We start from the raw sequence: 18185 nt of genomic DNA, 5'->3' as shown, positions 1-18185 counted from the left end.
GCATATGCTAACTCTAACTGCTAGCAAGCTCCACTGCTCCGCTGTCTCCCTCTCTCTCTTTCGCTCTCTTTCTGTCTCTGTCTGTCTGTGCCGCTGCGCAGTGTCGTGTGAGTGTGAGTGTGAGTGTGAGTGTGAGTGTGTGTGTGTGTGTGTGTGTGTACGCGCGCGTGCATGCCTGCCTCCCTCTGGCGCAGCCCCACTGACACTATGTAGCCAATCACAATACAACGTGTGTGTGTGACAGTGACAGTGGTGGAAAAAGTACTCAAATGTTTTACTTGAGTAAAAGTATCACTACTGCAATTTAGAAGTACTCTGTTACAAGTAAACGTCCAGGATTCAATTCCATTTATTTGAGGAAAGGAATTGTATTGGTATTGGAAAAGGTATTGGTATCCTAAAACGTTTTTAAAAATACTTATTATGCAGTATGTCTCATTTCAAGTTTTCAAATGTATAAAAATATTTTGAAATCAGATCTACAAGCAAGCCCGACACATTGTGAGCTTTTTACTTAAAAAAAAAAAAAATAATAATAATAATAATAATACTCAAGTAAAGACAAAGTACCTGAGTACAAAATACTTGAGTAAATGTACTTAATTACTTTATTTTTGAGTAAATGTACTTTAGTGCTTTTTTTTTTTTTTTTTTTACATCACTGAAAACCAAAGCAGACACCTCTGTGAATGGGCGTGGCTTCATACTGCACATAGGCCACGCCCCTACAGTCCTTGGCCAGAAAGGCCAGAAAAATATCTATTGGATTTGACAGATTTTGAAACAAAAATGTTCATACTTATTGATGTTTTTCATGATTAAAATTGTGTCTGTTGGTTAATAATACATTACTCTGTTGTGTGACAAACTGGGAATACCCTTGTTATCATCTTTATTTGACTGAACAGTCCCTTTAAAGCACTTAAATGCACTTAAAGGACAACTTTAGTTTTTTTTACAACAAGGGTTCATATTTTAGATTGTAATTAAATAATATAAAAGATGAGTGTTAAAACAGTTTCATTTACTTCTTTCTATTGTTTTAGGGATTCTTATTTCAGTGGTTGAGGACATGCATACAAAGTGGCTAAATATGTCATTTTACACAGAATAGGCTAAGCCCATTCCCAAGATACAACGCAACCTTTCATGGTTGGATGTGACTTATGGGGGCTAGAAGTGTTACTGTACTTATAGCAATAAAGAAACTGCTGGCTTATTGGGTCTAAAAAGACATATTTAGCCACTTACGCATGCCCCCATGCGTACGCATGCCCCACATTTTAGCAAGGTAAACGCGATAAAACAATAGAACAAAGCAAATGAAAACATTTTAACACTCACTTTTTCTTTTCTCTAATTACAATCTAAAATATGAACCCTTGTTGTAAAAACAAGGGAATTTTCTTTTCTAGTAATAATAATAATAATAGTTTTAATACATACTTTTCCAGCAGCTTCCTCCTTGCTGCTGGTGGCAGCTCCATCACTGTTGCAGGTCTTGTCCTCAGTACTTTGTCCCAGCTTCCTGCCGTGCTTTCTGATCTTGGCCAGCTGGTTAACGTGCTTCTTGCCCATGATGTGAAAGTTGATTGAGTTGATGTCGGTGAGGGAGCAAACGCAGAGCCTGCAGTAGAAGGGTCTGCTTTTGTTGATGTCGTTGGCATCGTCGCCTCCCGGCTTGGCATCGGCGGCACGTTTGAGTTCTAACAAGCGCTTGTGCGCGGGCGTATCTGCGTGGTTTTGCCCGATGTCCTGCAGCACGTAGATCTCACAGAGTCTGCAGCGAAGACTGACCAGCCTTCCTTTGGGATCGCGCACTTCCTCGAAATTCTGGTCTATCTCTATGACGTAGTCGTCTTTCTTTATTAGCAGTTGTAACCTGATGGCGTGAGGCTCCCCGTTGGCGTGTGCGTCCACGCTGTCCTTGGGTACACTACAACTACACAATTTGCAGAAAAACCCGGGACTGCCGTTAGGAGTAGTAATCAAGACTATGTATTCGGCTTTTTCCCTCTCTTGTTGTTCGGAGGTGGACGCTACCGGGTCGCGGCGTGCTGGCGCGGGAGCAGCGTTGGAAGGCTGCCCTCCGACCTCAACGTCCCACCGGTCTTTGTTCTTTTGTTCTCCCGAAGCGTCTTCTTCGTCCTCGCTGCCGACCCCCTCGCCCTCCTCCTTTGCCTTGCTGTCGTCGTCCAGCGCGTTCACCTCTTGCCACGCGCCAAAATGTCGCTGGCCACTCAAATGTAAGATCGTGCTCTGAAAGTGATTGATGGAGCAGTTACAGAGGCGACAGTAGAAGTTTCTTGCCCCCGTCAGGTTCTTCTCATCCGCCACCACGTATCCTTGGTGGCGGACGGACAGCTTCCTGTGCCTGCTGCTGTTCAGATGGTTGTCCATGTGCTGTGGGTCCGTGGACAGCCGACCTCCGCCTTTAACCGTGCGGTCGCACAGGTTACAGTGGACGCCGAACACCTTGCCCTCGTAGCACAGCTCCTCCAGGTACAGAGACTTCCCCTGGCCCTGAAGAGTCACGTCCACCTGGTCGACAGTGGGGCTGTCTTGGTCGTCGTCAGGTGATGGAATTCTTCCGCCTACTTTGAGAGGGGTCCTGATGTCTCTCCTTCCAGAATCCTGGAAACCAATGGACAAATGTGAAAACATGTTGCGTTGTACTTGTCAAAAAAAGAAAATGCACAAATCCACAGAACCTACTGTAGCATAGCGGGCTGGTACCCAGGCTAGACCATTGGCAATCAACCAACTTCTGCTGATTTAAGTTAACTGGCTCTTAACACAACTGCTGCCAAAGAAATACCCCTTTGTAGGGCTTCTCCGCCATGCCCGAGGAACCCAAAGATTTAATAAGCTTTAATTTAAAAAAATTCTAATTAATCGAAGCCGAACTAAAATAGGCCGGAACTAATGCTCCGGGATCGGTTTCTACACGGACACATTATGGAGCGGACCGATTAACATTGAAGCCGCAAACCGGAAGCAGATGGTCCGTCCTCTATTCCGGCCCATTAGCTTTCTGTGTAAATACCACAGCTTACAGATGGAGAACGCATTGATCAATTCTCAAAATTTAAACGGATTTGAGAAGCTGATGGAATACGCAAACACACGATGCATAGCAGTGTCCGATCGCGTACGATGGGAACTGGATTAGTGCCCGCGTTAAAGGTGTTTTCAGTGATAATGAAAGTGGCCGGGGGTCATCTTGGAAATGTTTAGTTTTTTATAGATTTTTTTACACCATTATAGTTTTGATCATTAGACCCACTCATTAGACCCAATCACTGAATATCGGAAGGCCTACGTCTTCAGCTTCCGGATGATACTGATTTACTACAAGACTGTGGCATTTAATGGGTTCAGTAGTTTACAATCTAGGCATTTAGCAGACGTTCTTAATTTAGAGCGACTGTGGTTCTCAAAACTTTTATTTTGACCATCATAACTAAACATCATAACATAACTACGGCCATAGATTGGTCGAGGACTGGCTGGCCACCTCTGAAAACCGAATCTAGCTATGCTTGCAACACGGGCCATGGTGGAAGTCCTTATATGGTCAGCACACATTCTAGTGAGGAGAATGAATGGAAAATGTACCAATTATATTTTTATTTGAATTAAATACAATCACTGAATATAACTTTAACAGGTAGGAGAAGCCGGCAGTGAAAGACATAGAAGAATATTCTGTTTCCTCAGCCGTAAACAACCAATGAGTTAAGGTGGGGTCTAGGGGGTTCCCCGGGGTTCCTTGAGAAGGTTCCAGGGGCTCCCCAGGCTAAATGATTGATAGTTGGGAACCAAACCAGTTTATGTCTGTAACCCTCACAGTGATGGGGGGTCCGACGTGGCCTAATAATGCCTACCAAACCGGGCTTACTTTGGGTGAATCCATCCAGGGAAGCAGCCAGCGGGGCCCCCACACGATGCCGGGGAGTCTGGAGTCAGGCCTGGACTGGAAGAACAGGGGATTCCTCTGCAGGACAACCGGAGACATGCGGTAGTGAAACTTGGCGCGCTTGACCGCGGCGGCCGACAACATCTCACAGATGATCTGGAATGAGAGAATGAATAGCGAGTGAGCAACAGTTGGCATCCCTGCTCTAACTAGGGATGGGACGCGAAGCGATATTATCGTTTATCGCGATAAAAAAACACTCACGACAATCGTAGCGAGGAGATTGAATTTATCGTGATATCGTCCTCCGTCATGCACTGGGATCAATGCAACTTTTACTTGCCGAGCTGCATATCCGGTACCATTTAAAGCCTCTATATATATATATATATATACATATACATATATATATATATATATATATATATATATTAAGGCTGGGACTTTAACTGATTAATTGCGATTAATTAATTACAGAAAATTAACGCGATTAAAAAAATTAACGCATTTTAATCGCACTTAGTTTTTGCACCACATAACCTTCAGTTTCGGGCATACCGATCATAGTGATGCACCAACCAAGAAGAGAAAACAAACGCAAAGCGAGAAGTAGCCCATCAGAGCGCTTTGCTTGGCCCAGTGGATGCGAAATTTAGATTTAAAAAACTCACTTGTTGATTCACTCGTACAACAAAATGTGTTTTACTTGAAAAAAAATGCTTCTCAGGTCAAATATTGATGTGCGATTAAAATGCGATTAATTGCGATTAATTAATCACAGAGCCTGTAATTAATTAGATTAAAAGTTTTAATCGCATCCCAGCCCTAATATATATATAAATATATATATACGTACTTGAAACAGTCTTTTCTTCACTATATCAACTGTCTTTGCCAAAAAAACAATAACCAATCTACAAGCTCTCTTTTTTGGCAAATGTTCCGCTCCAGGATAATGGATTTTGATTATCGTGATAATATCGTAAATCACAATTTCACAATAATCGTGATATGAAATTTTCATATCATCCCATTCCTGCTCTAACAACGTACAACCACAAGGTGTCTCTCTCTCACCATGTTGTTGTGACTGAGTAGCAGGGTGTTGTGGACCTTTCCGATCCGCTCCACCAGTTTCTGGACCTCTGAGGGGGCGCTGGGCGCGTCAGGAACATTTCTGACCACCAACAGGCGATTCCAGCTGTAGAGCACCTTCTGCAAAACATCCCATTAACCACACCAATCACCTCTAGCGTCCCCATTGCGGGCATGCAGACTGTGTGTCATGAGCTTGTATTAGTAGGGGTTAATCAAATTTAATAGACTACTTGTTTGGCAAGGATAGTGGTGATTTTTGTATTTGCCTTAGTGTGATTACAAGTCACTATAAGTGGTCAATGGCTGTTTTAAGTAAATGCTATAGAGGGTATGCGCGTGACATCATCATCATACCCGGAAGTTATGTGGGAACGCCTACTGAGTGGCAAAAACTACTTTCTGGCCTTGACAGCCCATACATCCAAACAGAAAGGTTGTATCTAATTGCATTAAACAGCGTTAAACTCACTTTGCCACTCACTTTGCCACTCAATTTGCCACTCGATATGTCATTCACTTCATACATGCGCATACCCTCTATTGTTAAGTTTTTCTTATCTACCAAGTGATTGTTATTGTCTTCCCAAAAAGAGCAGATCTACAATCCAAGCCCCAATAAGAACAGATCTACAATCCAAGCCGTCACTGAGTCACGTCGATGCTTTGATTTGGTAGCTTGTAGATCTGCTAATTTTGGCAAGCAACACCATTGCATTGAAAACAATCTGTTGTAATTTATGGACTCTCGGGTCAATTTACAATACGTGTAAAGATGACACGACAGTAAAAGATAGAAAAGCTCAGGAGGAAAAGAGAAAAATACTTACCCCTGTGTCTGGTGGAAACATGAGATTGTACAGCGCCACCTGCGGGACATTTAGATTAATGTCATGAGTTAAAAAGAAAACAGATGAAAAAAAACAAATAAATCATTCTACACCAAGAAATGAACAAATGCCAACAAACAGAACCAGTGTTACAGAGACAGGGTTGCATCAGAACCAGAGTGTTACAGAGAGAGGGTTGCAGCAGAACCAGAGTGTTACAGAGACAGGGTTGCATCAGAACCAGAGTGTTACAGAGAGAGGGTTGCAGCAGAACCAGAGTGTTACAGAGACAGGGTTGCAGAACCAGAGTGTTACAGAGAGAGGGTTGCAGCAGAACCAGAGTGTTACAGAGACAGGGTTGCAGCAGAACCAGAGTGTTACAGAGACAGGGTTGCAGCAGAACCAGAGTGTTACAGAGACAGGGTTGCAGATCAACCAGAGCGTTACAGAGACAGGGTTGCAGCAGAACCAGAGCGTTACAGAGACAGGGTTGCAGCAGATCCAGAGTGTTACAGAGACAGGGTTGCAGCAAACCAGAGTGTTACAGAGACAGGGTTGCAGAACCAGAGTGTTACAGAGACAGGGTTGCAGAACCAGAGTTTTACAGAGACAGGGTTGCAGCAGAACCAGGGTGTTACAGAGACAGGGTTGCAGCAGAACCAGAGTGTTACAGAGACAGGGTTGCAGCAGAACCAGTGTGTTACAGAGACAGGGTTGCAGAACCAGAGTGTTACAGAAACAGGGTTGCAGCAGAACCAGAGTGTTACAGAGACAGGGTTGCAGAACCAGAGTGTTACAGAGACAGGGTTGCAGCAGAACCAGAGCGTTACAGAGACAGGGTTGCAGCAGAACCAGAGCGTTACAGAGACAGGGTTGCAGCGTACCGGTGTGTTCAGAGTGACGTCCTCATCCAGGAGGATCATCTCCACTTCAGAGCCGTTGATCTTCAAGGGAGAGACGCTGTGCTGCTGCACCATCTGCTCTGCCATCTGCTCTGGCATCAACAACACAGCCTGATGGATAGTATAGTGTTAAATCATTTGCTCTGGCATCAACAACACAGCCTGACGGACAGTATAGTGTTAATCATCTGCTCTGGCATCAACAACACAGCCTAGGGGTGGGCGATATGGAAAAATACAATATCACGATATTTTCCCCAGCTGTATCACGATACACGATTTTATCACGATTCTTTTTCACATTGTTTTTTATGGTTATTTTTCAAGTTACTTGACAAAAACTAGACTCTCTGGGTTACTTTTGGGAGGTCTAATTTGAACTTTACAAGTATGTAACTCTGACAGTATACAAATGAAACCAAATGGACCATAAGGGTCCATTTGGTTTCATTTGTATACGGTCAGAGTTAAGTGGAGACCTTGACATTTTAAAGTTTGAGAGCTACTGATTTAGACAAAAATGCAGGTTTAAATTGAATTCCACAATGAATCTCTGTATTAACGATTAAACAGGATTTCTTACAAGGCTCCCTCAATTGTATCACGATAAATATACGATACCTCTGAAAAGGCATATCGTGAAGACATTGTATCGTCTCAACGATAATTATCACCATATCACCCACCCCTAACACAGCCTGACGGACAGTATAGTATTAATCATCTGCTCTGGCATCAACAACACAGCCTGACGGATAGTATAGTGTTAATCAGCATTGCTAGCCGACAAAAAAGCCGGACTAGTTCGGGATCGGCACTCCGGATTGCGCCGCTAGCCGACAAAAAATCTAACTAGTTCGGCTTTCTGGCACCCTTCCCTGCAGAGTGTGTGTGTGTGTGTGTGTGCGTGTGTGTGTGTGTGTGTGTGTGTGTGTGTGTGTGTCACACGCACCTTCCCCAGCTGCCTAACCAGGATGCTGTAAATGAGGGCACCAAAGGGCCGGCACGCTTTGATGACATCACTCTCAGACCAGCCACTGTCAGGAAGCCCAGAGATCAAAACGCTGGATTTTCCTGCAGTAGAAAACACACACGCCCGCCCGGATAAATGTCTTGTTTAGACAAACAGAAAACACACACAACTTTGTCGCTGCACTGGGAACACAGTTCAGAGAAAAAGGTCTCTAAAGATGTGAGTTTGTATTGGAGTGGGCGGTGCGGTGCGGCGGCGTTGCCCGATTACGGGCCGATGTAAACAGAATCGCGGCCCCGGGCATGGATGGAAAATTAGACCGGGGCTTCGTTGAGGCCTCCGATTAATTAGTTCATTTTATTAAATATCCCGGACTAGAGCGGGATAGGCACCCCGGAATACGTCGCGCCGCCGACAGTAATCGTCAGACCATCTAGAATCACTCGTTGGAAAGCGTAGGACGAGCCAGGACCACCCACATCTCTACAAGCAGCTCAGGGTAAGTAAAATAGCAAAAAAAACATTGTATTGGATTGAAAAAACGCCGAACTTGTCCGGGATAGGCACAAAAAGGGTTAAAATGTTTTCATTTACTGCTTTCGTTTTAAAGTTTTTAGTATTTTGGTTTCAGTGGTTGGGGGCATGCGTACAAGTGGCTAAATATGTATTTTTTTTAGACACACTAAGCCAGCAATAACCTCACCTAACCTCACCCAGGGTTCCAACACATTTTTAATTTACCAATGAATTTCCAAAACCTTTCCAGAATATTTAACCCAATTTCCAGGACTATATAACAATAATTCAGCGCAACAACGAGTCACTTACTCCTATGTGCAATGCCCAAAGACAGGCAGTGTAACAAAAATAAACGTGCACGCTGCGAACGGGCCGTGGCGTTCATGCAGTTCCTGCACGTTGGACACGCACGTGCCCACGTCAAAAGGTAAGAAAATCTTGGCAATGAACCCTCAAATTTATGGTGGCAGTAAATGAGTTAACAAAATCAATAACTAAAAACAATGAATAGCTATTTTTTACAGGACCTTCCAGGACCCTTGATCAATTCCAAAACTTTTCTAGTACTGGAAAAATATTGTTCTAATTTCAAAATATTTTCAGGAATCTCATGACCGTGGGAACCCTGTATGCCATAACATTAAACCCAGGCCCACATGGGCTGGGCCAATCAACTAAATTATGTTCTTGCACAGGAAAAATACATCACGATACACAATCTTATCAAGATTCCTTTTCATGTTGGTTTTTATGTTTATTTTTCCAAGTTACTTAACAGTACAACCACCAACAAGGTAACAAAAACTAAAAGAAAAAGGAGTAACAGACCATTTAGACTAGTGGTCCCCCATGTGGGGTCCAGGGACTCTCTGGGTTCCTTATGGGAGGTCTAAATTGACAACTAAAAGAAAAAGGAGTAACAGACCATTTAGACTAGTGGTCCCCCATGTGGGGTCCAGGGACTCTCTGGGTTCCTTATGGGAGGTCTAAATTGATCCTTACAAGTATGTTACAGTATACATTACAATGTTCAGTATACAAATGAAACCAATTTGGTTTCATTTGTATGCTGTCAGAGTTAAGGGGAGACCTTATCATTTTAAAGTTTAAGAACTGGTTTAGACAAAAATGCAGGTTTAAATTAAGCCAGCATTGAATCTGTCTTTTTTTTTTATAAGGCTCCCTCATTGTATCACAATATATATACGATATCTCTGAAAAGGCATATCGTGGAGACATTGTATCGTTTCAGCGATATTTATCACCATATCGCCCACCCCTATACTGATGTATATGTTTTAATCTCTCCGTGGGTCATCTTACCTGAATCCTCACCAGCTATGGCAGACCTTTTCAGTGAAGATTTCCTGTGAAGAAACAAACACAGTGGTTTCTCCTCAAAGTAGTGTTAAGGGCCCCCCAGACGAGATGCGATATTGCATCAGATCAGATCTCGTCCCCGGGGGTTTATCGGTGATCATTTCAAACAACAGCGATCCTCTGTCTTGAATTCGGGCCCGGTATATCCCGCTGTGCCAGTGAAATATCTGATACCTTTTCAATTGAGCCAGATATCCTGGATGACCACCCCTAGCGATCTCGGGCCAGAGTTGAGTGGGGAAAAAGTTTTAGTCTATTTTTTCTGGCAGTTGATTGAATAAAGAAACAAGGCTCCAGCCTCCACGGAAAGACAAAGTGGTAGCGGTTCTCAAACTATGTGTCCCGACCCAACTTGGGGTCGCGGAAGGTGCCATGGGCTCGCACATTGCCGACCATACTACTGTGTATAACGTGTATTTGCCCTTCAACTATAAAATATATATTGTTTTTTATGAGATTATGCATTGTAATTAGGCTATGCTCCCAAATCCATTTTATTACCTTCTGTTCGCATATTCAATGAGTCCCGCAGTGCAACACCAACAGTTCCTTTACATTCCGTCCGTCTTTCAGGAGATTCTCTAGTCTCTCCATCCCCGCACTCTTCTGGAATGGTGCAGATTGTGGGCAACTCCAATATTTGTATTTACATTATAATAAATATTGGCGCTGTGGATTCTGTGTTTCTCGAACATTTCAAGGTCTCCCCCTTCTCTTTACAGTGTGTAGGCCTACAAAATACTATTGCAATGTGCATCAAATGACAGAGGGGAGTGAGAGGGCTTGCAAAAGAAGACAGAACACATCCAAAGCATTTTTTCAACTGCAGCTTTAGCACCACACTACACTACACCACACCACACTACACCACACCGCACCACATACAAATATCTACATTTTCCATTACACACAAGTACCCCTATCGGTAAGAAACAAATTGACCCTTTTAACTGTGATTATAATACAATATAAATTTGTATTAAAACCATCCTAAATTATAATACACTATAATGGATTATAACTGTGATTATAATACACTATAAAGTATTAATGTATTACTATGACAATTATAATGTACTATAATAGATAATAGATAATAGTGGTTATAACACAATATAATCTATTATCATCATCTATATATACATTTTAGAACTGCAGCCAGCGGTATTTGTTTGTTTGTCAGACACAACCAAATGCAGCACTCCAATTGGCTAGGACTGATCACGTGGCACACGGAGTACCTAACCGGAAGTGCGTCCGGCGGTCAAATATGTCCGACCGGAAACTTGCGCTGCGGCACAATAGTTCCGCCACAATAGTTCCCCCCCCAATTTTTTTTTTTACTTTTTTTTTTTTCAGTAAAGAAGCGGGCGTGGACTCCCGCGAACCTCTAGTATTACAACTATATCCTGGTGGTCTAAACGGAAAGTCAGTGAGTGATCAGTCATTATGAAGTGTTTGGTCCTGTTTGGCCTAGCTCAGACCTACACTAGATTGGATACTTTTTAGTACCACGTTTAGTACCACTTTCACACCACTCTACCCAGGTCCTTGTAGTGGAAAACCTGGCACAAGTGGGTGGTGTGGCAGGGGTTGACACTAACGCCTGCCCGACTGCCCGGGGCAGGTAAATAATATGGTCGGGCAGGTGAAGTTTGCTACCAGGTTGCCCGACCGGGCAGGTGCCCATTTTGAGTAACATAATAATAAGATATGTTTCGTTAATCGTTAGCCTACTTGAACGCTGAACGCGGGGCTATATTAGACTAATGTTCCGCCTCTCTCTCTCGCTCGCTCTCTCTCTCTCCCCCAGTCCATGCCTCCATAGTCCCCACACACACTGAACGAACGTCGTGCAGTGGGATAGTTTGCTGCGACGTGAGCTCCCTTGAAAACCGCTATTCTACAAGCTCGCATCACACATTATGCTAAAAAAGACGTGCATCGGACACGATGAGCGCTCAGCTGCAACTAATTAGAAATCGCGCGATGCAACCCGTAAAGCGACAGCCTCATTGTGTGAACATGAAGTGACTGCTATGGAGAAACTAGTCTTTAGCTATGAGTTCTCTCAATCCCCAAAACAGGCGCAGGAGTAGCGCTAGGTAGAGTAGCGTGTGTGTTTTTGTTTTCAAAGAGTCAGAACAAACGTCCTCAGCGTCCTGGTCAACACTGCTTTTCCGAAGTTTCCTCCCTGCAGCGACACATATCCAGTATCCACACGTTACTGAACAGCATGTGTGTGCAGCCAGCTTGCAAGCGTTTGTGTGCTAAAGAGAATCACATCTCCGACTACAACCGTCTAACTTTGCCCACCGTTGCCATGTTTTCTTTATGAGAGAGAAACAAGCAATCAGGTCTATGGAAATAAAACCTTTTATTATTATTATTATATATAATTTTTTTTGGCAGTAGGGAGGGGGGGGGGGGGGGGGGGGGGCAAGTGGCCATGACCCGAGGGCAAGTAGAACATGACCTGTACTTGCCCGACGGGCAAGTGCCTCTGAGACCTTAGTGTCAACCCCTGTGTGGTGTGGAGTGGTGTGGTGTGGTGTTGGGCCAGTGGAAAAGGGGCTTAACTTACCTTTTAATGTCTGCTGTTGAGTGGGCTGCTTCTGGTGTCTTTAAAAACAATGCATCTGGTCTCTTTAAAAACAAGTAAACAATAAAATGCATTAATTGATGCATCAATTAACCACACATTGCCAGTAGAGTATTCAGACTTCAATGCATAAAACTGTATCTGAAGCACACAGATATGCTGCTTATTCCCAGGGGTCTGTATAGGGCTGTCACAATTATTACATAATCAATGGTCTAATCGCCATTATTTTACATAATCACAATTATTTTGTCATAATGTTGAAAAATGATCATATTTTTTAAAAAAAAGTGGAAATAGCAGATCTACAAGCTCAGAACGTGTCGCGATGCGACACATTGTGAGCTTGTAGATCGGCTGTTTCCACTATCAAGGTTCTTTTTCAAAGTATAAATTTCTCAAATATTATGCAAGTAATTTCTTTGTATATTTAGGTTATGTGTCATATCTGCCATGTGCAACTTCAAAGCATACAAACCAAACAGGAATGTTTGGCTTGTAGGCATCAATGACAGAAACACAATAAATCCTTAATCGCAATTATTTGAGTGACAGTTAATCGTCATGTAAAATGTCATAATAGTGACAGCCCTTGGTGAGCTAAACTAGTAATGTCCATTAAGATTACGTTTTCTCACTGAAAAGATTTGAATTTCCCATGCTGCATGCACAACAACAAATGAAAAGACATCAAAACAAACCCAACTCTGTGCAGCACCAGTGTAGGCTACCTTTTATTATTGCATTTTCATAAGACTATTCATTACTTTGAAAATGTATTTATTTGTAATAATCACAAAGAACAAAACAAAACATATATAACATTCAGTATATAATTAACACCTAAAAAACACCTTAAAATAATGGTGGCTGGCCAGTCTGGACTGGGGGTGCACAAAGTCTAATCTGGGTGGGCAATGCCCCCCAATGGTTAAACTAAATGAAAACAATACCTTGGCCAAGGTGGCGGTGATGGGCTGGTCTCTGATGGAGAGGCTGCTACACTGGGCCAGAGCCAGAGCATCCTGTTGCCTCTCCATACACACTGAAGCCTGGGAGAGAACACAGTCACACTCTGTTCAACGCCATTTTCATTAAAAGAATAAAGATAATAATGATAAGCGTCTATTAACCCATTTAGGCCTATAATTACTTTTTATTTAACCATTGAAAAATAGCAGATATAAAAGGTGATATTCTGATATTCTGCTATTTCCGTTTAAAGAATATAGATAATAATGATAAGCGTCTATTAACCCATTTAGGCCTATAATTACTTTTTATTTAACCATTGAAAAATAGCAGATATAAAAGGTGATATTCTGATATTCTGCTATTTCCGTTTAAAGAATATAGATAATAATGATAAGCGTCTATTAACCCATTTAGGCCTATAATTATTCTTTATTTAACCATTGAAAAATAGCAGATATACAAGCTCACAGCGCGGCACCGAGTGCTGCGCTGCAAGCTTGTAGATCTGCCATTTTTGAAAAATCTCGATTTATTTTTCCAAGTCTTTGAATATCATCTTTTTAAAAGTGAACATTTGTAACTCAAATATTTGCTTCTGGGTGGTCCCTGGAACAACATGTTTTGAGATGGGTGGGTCCGCGGCCAAATACATGTCATTTTGGGGGTCCTTGACATGAAAAGGTTTGAGAACCACAAAGACATTTATAGAAGCGGGACAAGACTTGCACACAATGTCAAAATAGCAGATCTACAAGCTCGCGGCGTGGCCCTCGGTGCCGCGCTGTGAGCTTGTATATCTGCTATTTTTCAATAGTTAAAGCATAAAATAATGGTTAAAGTGGTTAAAACCTAAAGTGACACAGGTTTGCGCTCAGGGGTTAAAATGGGTTGCCTGAATGGGTTAAAAGAATATAGATTATAATAAAGACAAGCGTCTATTAAAAATAGAATAATCAAGGCAAAACGTTTGAATTAATGGTGATTGTGGAAGTCATACGGCCCAGGAGAGTACCTTCTATCTGTTGAATTAATGGTGATTGTGGAAGTCATACTGCCCAGCCCTAAGGAGAGTACCTTCTGTCCTGGGTCTTCCTCGCTGGCAGACAGCAGAACCACGTTGTTGACCTTCCCAAAGCCCCTGACCCACGCTTCCACTTCTTGTAGTGTGGCCGCCGTGGGGATGCCGGTCAGGTACACCAGACAGGCCAGGCTGGATGGGTCCCCTTGGATGGCGACCTTCTTCAGTTTCTTGGCCGGCGGAACTTTAACACACTGGAAAGTAACAGACCTTTAGGTCTCTGTCCCACTGTAAAAAGAGCCCAGGTCAGTGGCTCTCAACCTCCAGGGGCCAAGTAAGTATTTACTTCATCCTACCCCTTTTTGGACTTTGATTATCACATCAAATCAAAACTATGAGGATAGTGTAAGTGCAAATTCAAATAATTGGCAAAACAACGACTTTAATGATAATATAACACTAACATCGAGAATTAATTTTATGTAATTTCAAACCTTGAGAAATGTCACACTGCTAAATAGGTACTTAAAGTATAGTCTTTTAGTTCCATTGATCCAAGCCAGCACACAATCAATTGATTGATCATTAAACCCATTTAGAACGGGTACACATTATTGTGTATCATTATTTTATGCTTTAACTTTAACATAGCAGATATACAAGCTCACAGCGCAGAATAGAGGATGACATTTTACAGGAGTTCCCGTGGGTCCCGTGGGATTCCTGCAGGACAGGAGTCAAATTTGTATTAATGCCAGGATCGGGACGGGACAGGAATGAAAATCAACAGGAGTGGGCAGGAGTGGGAATCATCCCAGACTAGAGTTCTCAAACTCTGCCCGAACCCGACCCTACCCGACCCGACATATTCGGGCCGGGCCGGGCTCAAAAAGTATGCTAATTAGTCGGGTCGGGCCGAGCCTCGGGTTCAGTAAAAAAAAAAGAAAAAAAAAAAAGAAAAAAAAAAAAGTTCATTATTTTTTTTTCTTCATATTTAATAAAGATAAAGAACATGGCGCTGACTGGCGTTTCACTCGCTTATTTACTATGTGACCGCACGAGCACTCGGAGCACACCACTGGCAGTGGCAGTAGACGAGGCAGAGCAGAGTGCGTGAGAGACAGAGAGCCGCGGTCAGCGATGCTGGCAGCACAGGCTGCTAATAATAGCAGACTGGTGTTGCGCACCAAAACCAACACGTTCTCAACACCATTCAATCTACAAACCAACTGAAGTCTGCTTTGCATCACGATCTGACTTGTTTAGAACTTGCAGATCAGTGCTTCTCTCCAGGCCAGGGAGGGTCATAAATCAGCGACAGCAGCAGCTTTACGATGGTGGGGTTACAACAGGTCAAATTTGTCCGAAACGAAACGAAAGAAAGTGGAGGAGAGACTCTGACAGAGACGGCACATGCAGAGCAAGAGCAGACAGATGCATGCGTTGCACCGTGTGAACAAGATGAGGAGGATTAAGGATTAAACTTTTCTTCATGAGAGAACATGCTAACATTGCCGAACCAAAAGTGGAAAGGTAGGCTAATCTCACTCTCTCAGCCTACTACTCGCTATAATAACACATGGTACGGTCACCGCGGTGGCGGCGTGGCGCCACCTGGAGGCGTTTTTAAATTTGTTTATTTTCCTTCACTCGGGCTTTTTAGGGCTTCGGGCTTAAAATGATGAAACTAGTTAGGGTCGGGCCGGGCCTCGGGCCGACCCTGTCGGGCTCAGTTAGGGCCGGGCCTTAATTTTCAGGCCCGTTGAGAACTCTATCCCAGACCAGTTCATCAAATCGCAGAAATAAATTGCACAGTAAAGTGAGGTCTTTGAACTGCGAACATTATAAAATTATACATTATATAATAATAATATATCATATCATGATATCAAATATAATATGGATCAAAATAGAAAAACATCTGCGCGATTCTATTTTTTAATTCTCTTCCGGGAGCGGGATGTGAACGGGAGTGATTTTGACCAGGAGCGGGATGGGACCAGGAGTCATTGTACTGGAGTGGGACAGGACGGGATTTATTTTTTTACTCTGGCCCAGGATTGGGATGGGACAGGATTTTTTTCTGGGACAGGAGTGAAAATCCACTCCTGTGTCATCTGCAGAACCTCCTGATATGCCCCCTGCTGGAACAGCCATGCACAGCATCAGACTTGGCAGAGTTTAATGAGAAGGGACAGCAATGTGTTCAGTTGTGGCTGAACCACATCTAGCCAAGCCTTGTAACTGACTGTCTTGTGGACACGACAAGAAGAAGACTGAGTGCCGCACTGCGAGCTTGTAGATCTGCTATTTTTGAAAAATCGTGAGAATTTTAATTTAGATTCTATAAGTCTTTTGAATACTTGTTTCTATTTCAGCAATCTGGCGAGCCATCGTCAAAGAAAAGGTCCTTTTCACTTGAACTGGAGCTCAGTTAGTCTGTTCTTGAGAGACTACTATGTCAGTGGTTCTCAAACCTTTTCATGTGAAGGACCCCCAAACTGATATTGATTTGGCAACGGACCCCCATCTCAAAATATCTAGTTCCAGGGACCACCCAGAAGCAAAAAAAAAAAAAAAAAACATGTATTCAATGACTTGCACACATTTTCAGGACTTTTTCAAAAATAGCAGATATACAAGCTCGCAGTGCAGCCGCGCTGTGAGCTTGTAGATCTGCTATTTTTCAATAGTTAAATCATTCAATAATTCTAGGCCGAAATGGGTTAAAATAAACATGGCCCACCCATCTGACCACATTAGAAGCAAGAAGAGGAGCAACATTCAGAGCAAACTGAGCTAAAGGCGGCCCTACACTAGCCGATAATCGGGCTATTTAATTACCCTCCCGACAATCGGGCTTCCTCCGACTGAAACGGGCCCGACTATCGGGCATGAACGTCGTCTAGCATGAGGTCTCACAGATCCACTCGGAGCCCAGCCGAGTGGCTCGGAGGACGATCGGGGCCAGCCCGACTCTTTTCAAACATGTTTGATATTTTCCTGGGATCCCGTCTGGAACAGCAGCGGGTGACCGAAAGAAAGACAGCTGCAGCTGATCGACAGATCTCTCTCTCTTTTTTTCTCTCTCCATCTCTACCTCCCTCCCTCACTCTCTCTCACTCACACACACACACACATGCACACGCTCGCGCGCACGCAGACACACTTTTCATACCGTCCACATACATCCGCCCAGGTTGTATCATGATTGCTTGCGATGGGAATTAAAACTCAATGGTAGCGAGTTTGTTTTATATCAGCAGAAATAGTCACTACCCGTGCCGTCACAGACTGGAGTGGGAACAGCACACGCTCGAGGTGGGACGTTCGCGAACGAATCGAGTCTTTTGAACGGCTCTAGAAATGAACGATAGGATTCGGTTCACAGTAGGGAGCCGTTCCTTTCTAATGAACAGTGGTGGAAAAAGACAAGTACTCAATTTCTTTACTTAAGTAAAAATATCAATACTGCAATCAAGTTGAAGTTTCGAATGCTAATGTACTGGAATAAAAGTAAAGTAAAAAAGTATTGGTATCAAAATGTACTTAAAGTACCAATATTAGAACATACTCATTATGCAGAATGTCCTGTGTAAATGTCCTGAGTAAAATGTAGAAAAATCATTTGAAAGTAGCTGATCTACAAGCTCACAATGGGTCGCAACGTGACACATTGTGAGCTTGTAGATCGGCTAGCTATTTTCAAATGGCAGGTATGTAAACTATGTATGTCATAAATAAATGTATAGGGTTGAAGTTATTTGTAATTATAATCAAAATCTACAAAGTAACTAGTAACTCGAATGAGCCAGTCTTTTGAACGGCTCTTTGAAAGGAACGGATCCCAGAGATCCGGCTCACTTCAAAGAGCCATAAATCCCATCTCCACTTTGCTCTTGCAAGTACACGCCCCCTGCCTGATCTACAAACCCTACTATGTGGTGCGGAGGGACATAGTTTGATCTTGGA

At 43.0% G+C, this 18185-nt stretch overlaps 1 protein-coding gene across 2 annotated transcripts in view; it reads right to left on the bottom strand.

Moving 5' to 3' along the window:
• LOC308281259 (uncharacterized protein) overlaps positions 1-18185 on the bottom strand; it is a 32565-nt gene that overhangs the window by 4026 nt on the left and 10354 nt on the right. For both annotated transcript variants that reach the window (XM_080721395.1, XM_080721396.1), the window contains exons 7-16: positions 14270-14467; positions 13174-13272; positions 12203-12264; positions 9562-9605; positions 7699-7820; positions 6729-6857; positions 5845-5883; positions 4997-5134; positions 3902-4075; positions 1447-2634 (exon numbers count right to left, since the gene is read on the bottom strand). In XM_080721395.1, coding sequence (XP_080577521.1) covers positions 1447-2634; positions 3902-4075; positions 4997-5134; positions 5845-5883; positions 6729-6857; positions 7699-7820; positions 9562-9605; positions 12203-12264; positions 13174-13272; positions 14270-14467 — 2193 coding nt within the window. The remainder of the gene's footprint in view (positions 1-1446; positions 2635-3901; positions 4076-4996; positions 5135-5844; positions 5884-6728; positions 6858-7698; positions 7821-9561; positions 9606-12202; positions 12265-13173; positions 13273-14269; positions 14468-18185) is intronic.

This window comes from Nannobrachium achirus (genome assembly GCF_963921795.1).
Source record: "Nannobrachium achirus genome assembly, chromosome: 3".
Classification (NCBI taxonomy): Eukaryota; Metazoa; Chordata; class Actinopteri; order Myctophiformes; family Myctophidae; genus Nannobrachium; species Nannobrachium achirus.
The sequence above is the reverse complement of the archived record's forward strand: the minus strand, read 5'-3'. Positions and strand labels throughout refer to the sequence as shown.